General features: G+C 41.4%; 1 protein-coding gene across 4 annotated transcripts in view; it reads right to left on the minus strand.

Annotated features, from left to right (window-relative positions):
- The window catches only part of ASAP2 (ArfGAP with SH3 domain, ankyrin repeat and PH domain 2), a 96,846-nt gene that overhangs the window by 13,701 nt on the left and 66,016 nt on the right, over positions 1-17,129 (minus strand). For 2 of the 4 annotated variants that reach the window (XM_087882406.1, XM_087882405.1), the window contains exons 13-23: positions 14,823-14,871; positions 13,606-13,772; positions 12,912-13,045; positions 11,847-11,941; positions 10,626-10,745; positions 9,932-10,121; positions 6,585-6,670; positions 6,285-6,400; positions 5,542-5,609; positions 1,625-1,738; positions 322-574 (exon numbers count right to left, since the gene is read on the minus strand). In XM_087882406.1, coding sequence (XP_087738532.1) covers positions 322-574; positions 1,625-1,738; positions 5,542-5,609; positions 6,285-6,400; positions 6,585-6,670; positions 9,932-10,121; positions 10,626-10,745; positions 11,847-11,941; positions 12,912-13,045; positions 13,606-13,772; positions 14,823-14,871 — 1,392 coding nt within the window. The remainder of the gene's footprint in view (positions 1-321; positions 575-1,624; positions 1,739-5,541; positions 5,610-6,284; positions 6,401-6,584; positions 6,671-9,931; positions 10,122-10,625; positions 10,746-11,846; positions 11,942-12,911; positions 13,046-13,605; positions 13,773-14,822; positions 14,872-17,129) is intronic. The other 2 variants (XM_060689287.2, XM_034432065.2) reach the window with 1 other exon arrangement.

The raw sequence follows: 17,129 nt of genomic DNA on the forward strand, positions 1-17,129 counted from the left end.
ATATAAATTAGAAATCCCATGTGATATATCCTAATACAACAAAAATCGTAATAAAAACTTTACTAATGTATGTTTGCTTTTGTTGTCTGATGCCTTTTTTAAAACAAAAAATAGGTCCCAATTCTAATATAGCATTTAATTTTGACATACTTTTTTTTTCTTCTCTATTTTGAATATACCAATTTAAAAGGAAGCCATGAATATTGTTAATATTTATTTGAACAAATTGACAATCAACCCCACACCTTCAAAGGAAAAAAAAAAGAGAACTGAACAGTTTCCTGCCGTTCATCATCTTGTCAATTATGAGAGCATTAGTACCTTTCCCAATATTTCTGGGCGGCAAGGGTGGTGCATTGGTAACAGGTGCTGTAGGTTGAATGGGAGGTGGGCTGCTACTGAGAATGGCTCCATAGGTCTCATTTTGTAACAGGCTTGGCATAAAACTTCTCTGTTTGTCCTTGGCTACATTGGCAGCATCTCTTGCCAGAGAGGCGACATTAGGCTGAAGCTGGCTCGATCCTAGCTGATAGAAACTTACAGGTCTGTCCTCTCTTCGACTGGGGCTGGCTTGCTGTAAAGAAAAGAAGAATCCAAGAGAGCGCCAAGTTGTCAAGTATTTTTGTGTCCATGCTATGAATATAAGTACGCAACTCTGTGTGGCATAAGGCAAATGAAGCTGGTAACATTCAATCATGCTTCAAAATAATACTATTAGTTGTGTATTAACATTCCTTAATCTGATAAATGGGATTTTGGTGAATGACATACTAATCACAACAGCAATTTGTGAGTCTGTAACTGTATCATGATTTTGGACAGCAACCACCCATATTCTCAAAATTGTGTAATGGACAGGAAAAATTGCTTGCTCCTTATTTATCTCTTTTTTGCCTGTCTCATTCGCCATACAGGTAGTCCTCAACTTATAGCCATTAATTTAGTGACCGTTTGAAGTTACAATGGCACTGAAAAAGTGATTTATGACCCTTTTTAACACTTGCAACCATTGCAGCATCCCCGGGGTCGCATGATCAAAATTCAGATGCTTGGCAACTGGCATGTATTTATGACGGTTGCAGTGTCCCAGGATCACGTGATCAATTTTTGCAACCTTCTGACAAGCAAAGTCAATGGCGAAGCCAGATTCACTTAATAACCATGTTACTAATTTAACTGCAGTGATTCACTTAACAAGTGTAACAAGGAAGGTTGTAAAATGGGGGCAAAACTCATTTAGCAACTGTCTTGTTTAACAATATCTGGGGCTCAATTGTACTCATAAGTCGAGGGCTACCTGTAGCCTGTTACCTGAGAAATTAGAAGTATTTAAGTCAGGGGTGAAATCCAGCAGGTTCTAACAGGTTCTGGAGAACTGGTAGCAGAAATTTTGAGTAGTTTGGAGAACCGGCAAATACCACCTCCATTCCCACCGCAGAATGGGATGGGAATGGAGATTTTGCAGTATCCTTCCCCTGGAGTGGGGTGGGAATGGAGATTTTGCAATATCCTTCCCCTGCCATGCCTACCAAGCCACACCCACAGAACAGGTAGGGAAAAAAATTGTATTTCATCCCTGATTTAAGCGTGCTTTAATAAAATCACGAAGTATTTGAATACGTACCTGCAGTTTTTCATCCACATCATCGTCACTTTCATCCAAGTCTTCATGAAGTAACCGCCATTCATATTCTACGTGAACATGAGAATTAAGCCTTCCAGCCAGAGCCTGAGTAAGCTAAAGGACCAAAGTTAGGCTTTATGGAACCCAATCCATGTTAATGACTTAAAATTCCAAATCGTTAAAGAGACCTGGAATCTAATTATTTTCTATCCCTTTCTTTTTTAAGTGCAAAATTATGTTGAAGATATTTGAAGAAATTTATAAAGGTTTTGAATGTGAAGACTTTTTATAGAGCAAACAAAAAACATCCAATTGAGGATCCCGCAATAATTTTTATTTTGTTTATTTTATTTGTTTATATTTATATACCGCCCTCCTCCCGAAGGACTCGAGGCGGTGAACAGCCAACAGATAAAACACAGGAAATACAAAATTTAAAACAATATTAAAATCCAATTAAATTAATTTGGCCCACAATTAAAACACCCCTATATTAAAACCGATAATTAACAATTTAAGAATTAAAACAATTTTAAAAAGTTAGGCCAGCCCGGCTTGCTGGAATAAAAACGTCTTTAGGGAACAACGAAAGGTGCGGAGATCCGGGATCCGCCGTATATCCGGGGGCAGCTCATTCCAGAGGGTAGGTGCCCCCACAGAGAAGGGTCTCCCCCTGGGGGCCACCAGTCGACATTGTTTGACCGACGGCACCCTGAGGAGCCCCTCTCTGTGGGAGCGTACTGGTCGGTGGGAGGCTATCGGTGGCAGAAAGCGGTCTCGTAAATACCCGGGTCCTAAGCCATGGAGCGCTCTAAAGGTGGTAACCAATACCTTGAAGCGCACCCGGAGGACCACCGGGAGCCAGTGCAGGTCGCGCAGGAGAGGTGTTATATGGGACCGCTGAGTCGCCCCCATAACCACCCGCGAGGCCGCATTCTGGACCAGCTGGAGCCTCCGGGTGCTCCTCAAGGGGAGCCCCATGTAGAGAGCATTACAGTAGTCCAGGCGGGATGTGACGAGAGCATGAGTGACCGTGCATAAGGCATCCCGATCCAGAAAGGGACGCAACTGGCGTATCAGGCGAACCTGATAAAAAGCCCCCCTGGCCACAGCCGTCAAATGCTCTTCTAAAGACAGCCGTGCATCCAGGAGGACGCCCAAGTTGCGAGCCCTCTCTGTGGGGGCCAACGACTTGCCCCCAATAGTCAGCGATGGTGCCAACTGACTATATCGGGATGCCAGAAGCCACAGCCACTCGGTCTTGGACGGGTTGACCCTGAGCCTGTTCCTCCCCATCCAGATCCGCACGGCCTCCAGGCACCGGGACATCACATCAAGGGCATCACTGGGGTGGTCCGGGGTAGAGATATACAGCTGAGTGTCATCAGCGTACAGATGGCACTTCACCCCAAAACCATGGATGATCTCACCCAGCGGCTTCACATAAATGTTGAACAAAAGGGGCGAGAGAACCGACCCTTGCAGCACCCCACACACAAGGCGCCTCGAGGTTGATCTCTGTCCCCCCGTCAACACGAACTGCGACCGGTCAGAGAGGAAGGAGGAGAACCACCGCAGCACCATGCCCCCTATCCCCAGCCCCTCCAATCGGCGCAGCATGATATCATGGTCGATGGTATCAAAAGCCGCTGAGAGATCTAATAGGACCAGGACAGAGGAACAACCTCTGTCCCGAGCCCTCCAGAGATCATCAACCAACGCGACCAATGCCATTTCCATGCTGTACCCAGGCCTGAAGCCCGACTAGAACGGATCCAGATAGACCGTTTCCTCCAGGTACCGGGGAAGCTGTCGCGCCACCACTCTCTCAACAACCTTCGCCACAAAGCGAAGGTTGGAGACTGAACGATAATTCCCTAATACAGCCGGGTCCAGGGAAGGCTTCTTAAGGAGGGGCCTCACCACCGCCTCCTTCAAGGCGGCGGGGAAGTAACCCTCGCTCAAAGAAGCATTTATAATTCCCTGGAGCCAGCATCGTGTAACCTCCCGGGAGGCCAGCACCAACCAGGAGGGACCCAGGTTCAATAAACATGTGGCCGCGCTAAGCCTGCCCAGAATCCTGTCCACGTCTTCGGGAGCCACTGGATCAAACTCCTCCCAGATAACATTCTCAAGGCCCGCCTCCGTCACCCCACTGAAACCACCCAGTCAGAGTCCAGCCCTTCCCGAATCTGAGCGATTTTGTCATGCAGATATTGCACAAAGTCCTCAGCTCTACCCTGTAAGGGGTCTTCCCTCGCTCCCAGATGGAGCAGGGAGCGGGTCACCCTAAACAGGGTGGCTGGGCAGTTATCTGATGATGCAATAAGAGTGGCAAAATAATTACATTTTACATTTTACATTTTATCGCCACTAGGTAGGTCTTAATATGAGACCTCACCAGTGTCCGGTCGGATTCGGATTGGCTAGCCCTCCAATCGCTCTCTAGGCGTCTTTTCCAGCGCTTCATTTCCCTCAGCTCCTCGGAGAACCAGGGAGCCACACGGGATCGGCACCGGGTCAGAGGCCGCAAAGGCACGATGTGATCCAAGCCTCCGGCGGCCGCCCTATCCCAGGCGGCCACCAGGTCTTCAGTCGAGTTGTGAGCCAGAACCTCAGGGAATGGCCCAAGCTCCCTCTGGAATCTATCCGGATCCATCAGGTGCCTGGGGCGGAACCACCTAACTGGTTCCGCCTCCCTGCGGCGGGGGGTAGCGGTACGGAAGCCCAGTCGAAGGAGTGAATGGTCTGACCATGACAAGGGCTCAATGACTAGGTCCCCTACTTCTAGATCATTCCGCCACTGCCCTGAGACAAAAATCAAGTCCAGAGTGTGTCCCCCCGTGTGAGTAGGGCCATGAGCTAACTGGGACAGGTCCATAGCTGTCATGGAAGCCGTGAACTCCCGAACCGCTTCCGACGTTTCACCGACAGATGGCAGGTTGAAATCCCCCATGACCATAAGTCTGGGCGTATCAACCGCCACCCCAGCTATTACGTCGAGCAGCTCAGGCAGGGCCGCTGCTACGTGGCAGGGAGCCAGGTACATCATCAGCAGGTCCATCTGAACCCCACGGCCCCACTTCACAAGGAGGGATCTGAGGTACAGTGGCCTCCCTCGGACCAAGACCTTCCTTTATAACAACCGCCACCCCACCACCCCTTCCCTGAGCCCTCGGCTGATGAATTGCATGGAAACCTGGTGGGCACATTTCAACAAGGGGAACCCCCCACTCCTGGCCCAACCAGGTCTCAGTAACACCCGCCAGGTCCGCACCCCCCTCCTGTACAAGATCACAAATGAGGGGGGCTTTATTTACAACGGACCTGGCGTTGTACAACATCAGTCGAAGGCCTGGGCCCTGAGGGTCTGAGCAACCCAGGGAACAAGAAGGGCCATGGGGGCCGGAGCGCGCAATCACTCGAAGATAGCGAGTGCGCACTCCCCTAACATGATATGGCCCCCTGCTCCTGCCATATCTGCCCCTCCCCCTCACAGTACCGATGGAACAGCCCTCACCCGTATGGAAACTGGCCCTCTCCTTAGCCCCCGACTCCGCACCCCTAGTGACGTAACCCCCTGCCAGTCTAGGCCCTACCCCCCCACAACCCTCCCATCTTCTGGATCCTCTTAAAATTTGATTAAAAACTCTAATTAAAAAACCCCTCAAGCCCCGCTTAGAAGCATGCCACCACTCAGGGTTCCAAAACCCGTCCTTGAGGTAGGCCTTTGATAGATAAGAATGTTATTTAAATACTATTATGTGACACTAATTACTGTATTGTAATTCAAATGTACTAACTCCAGATATGGTTGTGTACATGGAAGGGGTTGTCCAAAGATATCATAGATTATACATCATGCGCCACTTCAGCTAATGTAAGGGAAGAACATTATGCATAAATCAAAATCTTACCAGCTCTTCACAGTGTGCATGCTTTAAGCGTTTAGCTATATCAAGTGGTGTTTCTCCAGCTTCATTTGCTATAAAATCAATGAAAGGAAAAGTTGGTTTGCAACTTTATATTACTAAAAATACAGTATAAGTAGCTTACAAAATGAAAATAACATTAGGAACAATCCAGCCAAAGACAGACATATTAGTTGCTACATATTTTAACTTGCTTTCTTTAACATGTGGCTCCTCCTATATCTCTCTCATCAGAGGTCATATTGGATGAAGATTAAGGGAACCAAAATGTAAGACATACACTGGCACATCGAATGTGTATGTGTATGTGTGTGTGTGTGTGTGTGTGTGTGTTAATTTACCAGTGGGACTAATTCATGTTTAATGCAGGGTCCACATTAAAAAATAGGATAATGAACTGAACATTCTTCTCACTTTATAGAGTCATATATTGCCATCTGATTCCTGTGAGATTGGGAACGAGACCACATGAAACTGTGATATTTTTATACTCATTGACTGAGAGTTCAAATTTTCTATCTTTTAGATAGAAAAGATATGGCTCAATAATGTGTGTGTGTGTGAGAGAGAGAGAGAGAGAGAGGGAGAGAGAGAAAGAAAGAAAGAAAGAAAGAAAGAAAGAAAGAAAGAAAGAAAGAAAGAAAGAAAGAAAGAAAACACCAACAGCAACAAATTTATCTCAGACCTTTATGTTCCTAACACCAAGGAGTACTCCTTTTTCTCTTTACCTATTTCAATTGAAGCCTTCCCCCTCAGGAGCAGTTTCAGGCACTCCACATTATCTGTTAAACAGCAGTAATGCAGAGCCGTGCTGCCTTTACACGTCTGCTTGTCAAGATTGCCACTGCACAGGAGGAGAGAACAAAATTACTTGGCACGTATAGCATAGAAGGTTCTCCAAAGCTTGCTTGGTTCGAGATATTCAGACAGTTGTTTCCATCAAACTTAACATTTACTGAAAGAGTTCTTTCTTAATTCTGAGTAATGAAACTGATATGCAAACAAGTGTTTAGACACAGATGGCTCACCTGTTCTGTACCAAGAAGTCAACTATGTGAAGTGAAGTCCGATCCACCGATCGCACCGCAAGATGAAGGGCAGTTTCATCTTGTTCCTGAAATACAAAAAAAAAAAAAAAAAGTCTTCTAACCAGTGCCAAGCAAAAACATTTTTAAAACTAAGTTTTGAGTCTATGATTTACTGTTGCACCATACAATTTTGGCCATTGTACTTCAATTTAGCTTTCAAAATTATTTGAAAGCCAGATTCAAGAAGGTAACACAAAATTAAGAGGCACCCTCTATTTATTTTACTTTGTGTTACCCTGGGTCTATTTTATAGGATAAACCCCTGGGTCTCAGAAATTTTTGTTTTGCTCTGAAGGATTTTATTAATAGATGTTGAAGGTCAACATCTTTTTTAAAAAATGCCATCTCTGCTACCTAAATGGCAGAGAACTGACAAGAGTCAAATTATAAATTAAATGGCGATGCTAGAAAGTAGTGTTTTGATTTTGTAAACTAAACAAAAAAGAGACTTCACCAAATCACAACAACACTGTATATGAGAACCTGTTTGGTGTAGTGGTGACAGTGTCTGCCTAGAAACTAGGAGATGGTAAGTTCTAGTCCTCCTTTAGGCATGAAAGCCAGCTGGGAGACTTTGGGCCAATTACTCTCTTTCAATCTCATCCACCTCACAGAGATAAAAATATAATAAGTAGACATAAGATGAACTGGACAGTTTGGATTGTAAAACAAGAAAACTGATAACTAATTTATGCATTACATAGTAATATGCAAGATCATATGCAATCATATGTGTGGAAAGAGCTTTAAATTGACTGAAAGGGTAGTGGTGCTAGGAAAAGTTGGGAGCCTCTGGTTCAGGACAATTAACACTAACACTAACATTTAATAAATCATAATCCTAAACTATTTATATTATAGATCATTTTAACATTTCAAGATCAGGGCAAACATTAAGGTGGCCAAGATGAGTCATGTTCAATCTAGAATACAATCTGCCCTTCAACATTGTTCTATCCCATTCTATAAATGGTCAGAATACTACTTCAAAGCCTATGCAAAAAATTACTGTGCACTTTCATTCTCATTTCTCCCAAGACAGGATATACACATTTGTGTATCCATCTTCCTGACATACAAAACAACTTTTGAAATGTTTTCTATACAGGTTTGTTCATAAAACTGCACCAATGGTTCTTAAAACTCTGGATTAGCTGCATTCAATGAAGCTGAAATTTAAAATCAAGTGTAATCAACAAAATTCACCCAATGGAGGTATACATGATATCTATGCATTTGGAGAAAGATATAATATGTAATATTATTTCCTATGTTTTACACTGTAATATTAAAAGCTTCCAAATTACTATAGATGAGCTGAATTGCTTAAACACAAATATGGCTATAGTGGACACATTAGAATGGAAAGTTTCAGTTGGATATTACCATTTCAATAATTTAGCTTTATAGGAAAAGACAAAAAACGTTTTTAGATGGTGTTACTCAGCTGTAGTCAAAGAAGACACAGAATCTAAAATATTATTTAGCCAATTAATCTCCTTTCAGTGCAAGAGTAAACAATAGAAAGAAATATCAAGTGCCATTCTTTTCATATATTAATCTGAGACTGGGTGTATGGTTAATACTATTCATATATATATATATATATTGTATGGGTGTGGCCTACTGATGACAGCTAACAAGCTAGAAATGGATCTATTTAGGTCTCCCACCTAGCAGTGAGAGCTTGCTAGGTGTTAGAAAAGAAAAAAGCCCAGAACCGAGTAGATGAGATTCTACTGAGCTGGAGCTACAAAAAAACCTTGGCTACGTAGGGAAAACCTGGCTAGAAGAAAAACACACATAAACCCTACGAAGAACTAAGAAAATTGATACTGTGCCTTTACAGGGAGGATATGGGTGTGGCCTACTGATGACAGCTAACGAGCTAGAAATGGATCTATTTAGGTCTCCCACCTAGCAGTGAGAGCTTGCTAGGTGTTAGAAAAGAAAAAAGCCCAGAACCGAGATATATATATATATATATATATATATTTTCTTACTTCTTCGTAGGGTTTGTGTGTGTTTTTCTTCTAGCCAGGTTTTCCCTACGTAACCAAGGTTTTTCTGCAGCACCAGCACTAAGATAGATCTAAGGTAGATAGGCCTCAAGCCTTATATAACCTGGCTAGAGAGAAATACACATAAAACCTACGAAAAAGAAAGAAAAACAAATATTGTACCTTTACAGGGAGGATACATGAGATGAGGGTGTGGCTAACTGATGAGGCCTTATAAAGCCGAAATAGATCTATCTTAATCTCCCAATGGGCAGCAAAGGGTCTGCTGGCTGCCAGAAGGAAAAAAAGCCCAGAAACTAATGAATTGTGATTTCACTGAACTAGGGCTGCATAATATCTTGGTTTACGTAGGTGGAACCTGGCTAGAGAGAAATATATATATATATATATTCAATCAACACAATATACATTTTTCACACACATCTAAACTGAGTCTCTTAACTCCCTTGCAGTACCTAGGCTGCTTTCCTGCAGGCAGCATTGAATGAGGATTCCCTATGTTTACTTATCAGAGACACAGTTACTGCAGAGGGGAGGGAGTCTCAGAACAATAACTCTGGAAGGTGTCAAAAGTGGTGAGAAGATGTCGAAGAATCTATATCCATTCCATAAAGTTGCATCTTAAAAGTTACAGATGTCATGCTCTTGGTGGATGGAGGGAGACAAATATTTATGATTAGGTTTCAATATATGTTCAGTCCTCTCCTTCAGAAAGTATTTCTGTTATGACCCAGATTGTTGGGGATAATATACTGACTTTATAAACAGCTTAAAGAGGTCTGTAAAGCACTGTGAAGTGGTATATAAGTCTTAGTGCTAGTGCTATCTAATTCTCATAGTTTTTTTAAATGTTTAGTAACAAACGGAAGGACTTTTCCTTTTATTCTTTTTAAAAGTAACACAGAGAGACTGATTGTGAGTTAGTTATGTTTGCAAAATTAGAAACACCTAACACAATAACAGAATAACAGAGTTGAAAGGGATCTTGGAGGTCTTTTAGTCCACCCCCCTGCTCAGGCAGGAAACCTTCAGTCAAATGATTGCCCAATCTCTTCTTAAAAACTTCCAGTGTTGGAGCATCCACAACTTCTGGAGGCAAGTTGTTCCACTGATTAATTATTCTAACTGTCAGGAAATTTTTCCTTAGTTCTAGGTTGGTTCTCTCCTTGATTAGTTTCCATCCGTTGCTTCTTTGCTTCTTTGAATCTAATTTCTACAAATAGAGCATTTGTGTTCAAAACTTGATTAACAGGTTTCTGTACATACATGACCATTTGCTAATGGAATTTTCTCGGTTAGATCCACCCCGTCAGCATACACTTGAACGAGTCCAAAAATGTCTCTTGCTCTGACTGCTTCACAAAGGTTTTGTAGCTTAGTCACATTGTCAGTGTATTTCTTCCTTGCATATTTTCTTTCAATATATTTGGCATTAATATAATCTTTTCTAGCATTCCTGAAATGAGATATGGCATACACTGTAAAATGATGCATGATGAGCAGCTGAAATACTTGTTCTGAAAAATATATAATGATATTCATAACTTTAACAAAAAATGGCTCATGTAAACATCATGGCTTTTATTTCAGCATTGTAATGACCTTTTGCTCCTCTGACACATCTGTGAATATGTTGCAGTTGTGAGCACTGATTTATCCATTGGGAAACAATGATCCAAATATATGGATATAAATGCCTGTAGGTATTCTTCATTTCCCCAGCTACTTGAAACAACTGATAATCAATTCAACAGATATGTTCCCTAAATTATTCAAGGGAGATTTCTAGACTGAATTTAGAAAAAACATTGCTCTAATGCTCTTTTTTACCTGAAGTCTGTTAAATCTTGAAAGTTTAACAGCTTACTGTTAATATGGAATTAACAGAAAATCCGCTACAAATTCAGAATCGCACGGTTGCATGCTAGCAAGGGAATTTTGGGAGCTGAAATCCACACACCTTGAAATTGCAAAGTTTGAAAAACATCGCCCTAAAGTTTCCCATGTGTCCAAAATCTGCTGTAGAAAGCCCCTCAACTCTCCAGAACTGATTTTGAATGTGGAAGGGATGCTGAAGACACTACAATAATAAGGGAAATTCTCTTAGCATAATAGCCCAATTCCAACTGACATGGGCAGAACCCAACAAAAGTCTGCTTCTACAACAGTCTGCTTCTACTCCCCGTCCACATATACAATTTCCTGTGCATGCTCAGACTTTGAAGAAACTTTGCCTGCAAGGTGGCAAAAGTAATTCTGTCAGAAAAAAATGGACCACAGTGATTTTAAGACTGCCAGGTGACCATTTATAGATTCCTACAGGAAAAAAAATCTCCCACCATTCCCCTCTCCTTCACACATCAGAATTTTTCAGCAATTAACAGAACGTTATTTCCAAATTAGTTTTCATATTGCAGCTTAATCCCTATTTTAATATCTTGCATACTGTCTTGGGGAAGAGTTTATTATTTGCTTTCATTTCTACCAGTCACCAACAGTTATTACTACCGGTAGATGTGATAACTACTGTAGTAAATAATTATAGAAATTGCATAGGATTCAAAAGGTTTACATTTTTCTTTAAAATAGTTTTGTGTGTTCAGATTGGTCTAATTCTTGGTTCATCTTTGTATGACTTAAAACAACAGAACCTCTTAAATATCTGAAAACGACCAATTTTCTCTTAGATTTTAAGATTCAGTACAGCCAGAAGATTAAGGAATGTGGTGGCTCAGTAGCTAAGACGCTTAGCTTGTCGATCAGTTCAGCGGTTCAAATCCCTAGTGCTGCGTGAGTGAGCTCCCATTACTTGCCCCAGCTTCTGCCAATCTAGCAGTTCAAAAGCACGTAAAAATGCAAGTAGAAAAATAGACCACTTTGGTGGGAAGGTAACAGTGCTCCATGCGCCTTTGGCATTTAGTCATGCCAGCCACATGATCTCAGAGATATCTTTGGACAGCGCTGGCTCTTCGGCTTAGAAACAGAGATGACCACCACCCCTAGAGCCGGAAACGATTAGCACACATATGTGGGGGAACCTTTACCTTTAGAGCCAGAAGAACCAATCTCTTTTAAGAGACTGCCCTTGAATCACTAAGTCAGAGCTCATATTAACTCCATTCACACATTACGCCACAACCAACACAGGTGTCACTCTGAACATTCCATCTTTCATACTTACATATCACTACTTGGATTGGGTTTGACTAGTTCATCTGCTGGCAGACAAAATTCCATAATCTCATTAAATCCTGCATTCCCGATATTCTTAGCAAGCTATTAAGATAAATGTCAACAAATCGTGTGAATGAACCCAGTGGCCACTTAAATACAATACTTTCAATTTGAGGCATCAAAAAAACCTGAACATTTCTATTTTGCAGCTGTAAATTTTATTTTACAGGCAATTTTTAAAAATTAGATTAAATAAACTAGATTAAACAGAAGCCCAATATTACCTCTGCAAGTTTACTTGAAAATAACATTGCTATACAGTAGAATTTCAGCATTCTAGACCTCAGTACAAATACCTTTATACACAATGGACCAAGTTCCTTTGCAATTTACATTATTTGCATAATAATAATCACATCATTCCCATCACCCATCTCCTTCCACTTATGACTGTATGACTGTAACTTTGTTGCTTGTATCCTTACGATTTATATTGATATTATTTTCTGATTATTTGTACCCTACGACTATCATTAAGTGTTGTACCTTATGATTCTTGATGAACGTATCTTTTCTTTTATGTACACTGAGAGCGTATGCACCAAGACAAATTCCATGTGTGTCCAATCACACTTGGCCAATAAAAAATTCTATTCTATTCTAATATCATTACAAAACTGAATGACATTCACAAATATAACCTCTATTATTGCAAAGAGGAAAGTCCATCTTCCTGTACCAGACTTTTGTGAGGTGGACAATCCCTTTCTCCAACTATCTGTTAAAATGACATTTTACTGAAATATGTTTATTTTAATATAATACAGACATTTTAAATATAGGGATTAAATCTCAAAGAAGCTGTGTAAATGAATTTTTTCTACAGATAGGCTTCTGTAGCTTTCTTATATTGCAGAAATTCAGTGGATTTACAGGTAGGACAACCACTTTGGTATGTTTTCCTCTCTGATAGAAGGTTGCTATGGGATGAAGCCTACAAAAATAGAAGACACACTTATGCCGATCCTCGCAGGTTTTGTTTTGTTTTTTAATAGAAATACTTTTAATTTACCAGCAATTCAGATGTACCCAGCACATCTAATGTAAGCGACTGCATTCTGGAATAATGGACACCAAGTTCTCGGTGTATTCCTGAACATTCAATGCAAGTCAAAATGCCCAAATTTGTTGAGAGCCAGGTTGGATCTAGAAGAGAAAAAGATAACAACAGCAATGACTCCACCGTTGAACAGGATACTGAAACCATCTATTCAAGAGACTTCTAACTCAGTTCTACTGGCAGCAATTAGGACTGTTTTATTCATAGAAATGAACAATACTGTAAAAGGGCTATTTCATCACAAAGTACTTGAATTTATACTGCATATAAATACAAAGAAGCTAAATATCAACAAAGGGCCTATGTATAATTAGTTTTCCTGACTGATGCTATTTTTTTGACAGTATTATAACTGAAAGCTTTTCCTTTATAACAGGAACTATCAAATATGCCCCCCCAATTCTTAAGCTTAATTTTAATTAAACTCCCAAAAGATTATTTTTCCTAAGTATTCCATTGTTTCCTTAAAACATTCTTCTTTGCCCTTTTCTTGCAAGTTATCAGAAAACTATTTCGTCCTACAGTATTTGTTTGTTTACTAAGTCCTTGAGCTGCATACTGGGGATTCAGGCATTGTTTTCACCGCTGTTTCCTGCTTAGACAGAAGAAGGGAAAAGACAGTAATTTTATGAGATTTTAAAGTCACCTTGTGCTCCACAGTCACAACACATGTCATTTCCAGGCATTCTTTGCACATCAGATATTATTTCTTTTGTCAGTTCTTGGACAATGTTGTTTTCTCCCGTGTTATCATCACCTTTGAAGGCATTATTTAAAGCTTCTTCTTTACTATTTTGCAGTACAGATATCCAACTTGAAAAATAAAAACATATATTATGGTGCAAAATGGAACTGACAGTTTCCTACCATCCACACAGAATGAAATTTAAATAAAGACAGAAGGTTTTCAAAGGTTGAGGTTTTCAAAGGTTGAGGCTAACCAAAAAATAACTGAGAGTCGACAAATTGCTTTCAAGTCAATTTTCTAGGGATGGATTAGAAATGCCATAAAAAGAAACTGAGAAATAAGAAATATGTTCGTTATAAAAGCTGGAAATATCTTTGAAATGAGATCAGTTTCAGTTAGTGACAGCTTCATTTAATGAACAAGTTACAAGTCCCAGCTGTGATCACTATATGACCGTGATGGCGAACCTATGGCACACGTGCCACAGGTGGCACGTGGAGCCATATTAGTGGGCACGCCAGCTCAGCTCTGGGGCGCATGCGCGCACCGACCAGCTGATTATCGGGCCTTCTGGGCCCACCAGAAGTAGGGAAACAGGCTGTTTCCTGCCTCTGGAGGGCCTGGGGCGGGGTGGGGAAGGCCCGTTTTTCTTTCTTACCTGGCTCCAGATCCTCTCTGTGTATCTGGGAAGGGCGAAAACAGCCTTTCCCACTCCCTTGGAGGCCCTACGGAAGCCCTACAGGGCCCATTTCCTGACTCCCGGTGGGACAGGAAGTGACGTTTTTTCCTGTCCCCAGCCTCCAGAGACTCCTAGAGAGGCTCCTACAGACTCCTAGAGAGGTTCTGGAGGCTGGGGACAGCAAAAAATGTCACCTCATGTCCCACCGAGAGTTGGGAAATGGGCCCTTTCAGCCTCCGTAGGGCCTCCAAGGGAGTGGGAAAGGCTGTTTTCTCCCTTCCCAGATATACAGAGAGGATCTGGAACCAGGTAAGAAAGAAAAACGGGCCTACCAGGCCATCATGTGCCAGGAGCAGGGGGGAGGGGGCTGCGCATGCATGCGCGTGGGCACGTGCGCGCGCGACCCTCCCCCGCCCCCCCTCTCCTGGCACGCGATGGCAAAACAGTTAGCCATCCCTGCTATATGAGGACTACCTCTAACATTAATGCAACTTACATTTGACAGTCCTGTTCATCCTCTCCTTGGAAATGATATGTTCTGTCATCTATAAAATAATAAAATTTCTCATTGTTCTATGTATTTAATCTTATGAATAAAAACATATGTTATTTATTCAAATTAAACATTTTAATGAACATTTAATTAATTCATTTATTAAAAAGTGAGGTCATTATTGGGGTTTAAATCATGGCCTTATACATTAAACACGGTTAAAATTAACCAGAATCTTCAAGTACAGTAGGGTTAAGCAATCTAGAGGCAATTTTTTCTACTACCATTTCATATATAAGAGCAATATTTTTTTCACCTTGCTCAGCACTAGCTAGAATAAAAAGGGTTAGTATACATTTTACATATCATTCTCAATAACATATTATTTCTCAATCCTGTTTCCCCTTATATCTGGAATATGAGTATTTAGGGCCTAAGAAGCACTCCCATAATAATACAGGTAATCCTCTATTTACAACAGTTCATTTAGTGACCGTTCAAAGTTACGATGACACCAAAAAAAGTGACTTTTTCAGTTACAACATTTGTAGCATCCCCATGATCATGTGATCAAAATTCAGATGCTTGACAAATAGTTCATACTTATGACCATTGCTGTGTCCTAGGGTCATGTGTGATCACTTTTTGCAACCTGCTGACAAGCGAAGTCAATGGGGAATCCAGAATCACCTAACAACTGGGTTACTAACTTATCAACTGCGGTGATTCATTTAACAACTGTGGCAAGAAAGGTCGTAAAATGGGGCAAAATTCACTCAACAAATGTCTCACCTAAAAACAGAAATGTTGGGCTCAATTGTGGTCGTAAGTCGAGGACTACATGTAGTTATTTGTAACAAATATCTTGCCAGGCATTACTGTGGTCTTCTTAACTAAATGGATATTTGGTTTGATCAGTTATACCAGGGGTTGTCAATCTCAGGCCACGGCCCATTACCAGGCTGTGGCCTATTTTGAACTGGGCCCTACAAGCGGTGGGCTGGTGCACATGCGCAGCTCGACCTGTGCAAGCAGCAGGCCAGCATACATGCACTCAAAGCAGCTCGCATGACCTGGTTCCCTTCCCCCTCCATCTGGGCCACCAAGCTGCCCACCATACTGATCTTTCTTTTCATAAAAGTTCCTTCTAACTCACTTTTAACATTTTTTTAAAAAATCCATTTTTACTATCAAGCTTGATTGCCAGTGGTTGGTAGTCCCCAATCTTGCAACTAAAGTAATACCAAAAGTCCAGCAAACTAAATACCCATTCCTGCTCAGAAATGCCAATATTATGAACTTGGCAGTTCCATATTAAGCACCTGGGTTGAATAAGTGGAGAACAAAATAAAAAGAATACTGTTTGCACTGTCTATCCTCCACACAAATAAACGTAATGTGGATAATGCCTACCAAAAGGAAACTGTGCATCTTTAGTATCCGTTTGAAGTTACAATGGCATTGGAAAAAGTAACTTATGACCACTTTTCACACTTGCGACCACTGCGGCATCCCCGGGGTCACATGATCAAAATTTGGACGGTGGGCAACTGTTTCATATTTATGACAGTTGCAGAGTCCTGAGGTCATGCGGTCACCTTTTGTGACTTTCTGACCAACAAACTCAATGGGGAAGCCAAATTCACTTAAACAACGATGTTACTAATTTAACAATTGCAGGAATTTCACTTAACAAATGTGGCAAGAAAGGGGGCAAAACTCATTTAACAAATTTCACACTTACCAACATAAATGTTGGGCTTAATTTTAGTTGTAAGTTGAGGATTACCTGTAATTTACAAGGTGTACAATTTAATTGAAAAACAAACTGAAATCTGAATTCGGATTTCAATTGAATTCAAATTGAATTCAGGCCGACGATCAAGTAAGCAATACCCCAATGAAGAAACTGCCAAAGAGCCATCAGTAAACAGTAAACAGCCCAACCAAAGAATCCCTAAGACTGCCCCCATCCACACAGACAAGCAAGACACTAGAATATAAACCGACAGCAAACAGTACTCCTTACTAGCACTGATGATGTTACCTAGTTAGGGTAAACATCTGCAAGAAAAAAGCAAGCTCAGAGAGCACCAAGGACCCCTCATTTCATCGCTGAGCTACAAATATGCTCCTTTACTGAAACTGAAATCTTTCAGGGAGCAACTGTATGTACATCTTGGTCCCACCTCATGCTATCAAGGTTCTAGTGACTAGACTTGGCTGGGGGAGAACTGACTCAGGCTCAATCCTAAAAAGATTGAGTGGTTGTGGATATTTGATTGCATGGGGTCTAAGGAGCTTCTACCT

This window comes from Pantherophis guttatus, chromosome 1 (assembly GCF_059756535.1).
Source record: "Pantherophis guttatus breed Tessera chromosome 1, ASM5975653v1, whole genome shotgun sequence".
In the NCBI taxonomy this organism is placed as follows: domain Eukaryota; kingdom Metazoa; phylum Chordata; class Lepidosauria; order Squamata; family Colubridae; genus Pantherophis; species Pantherophis guttatus.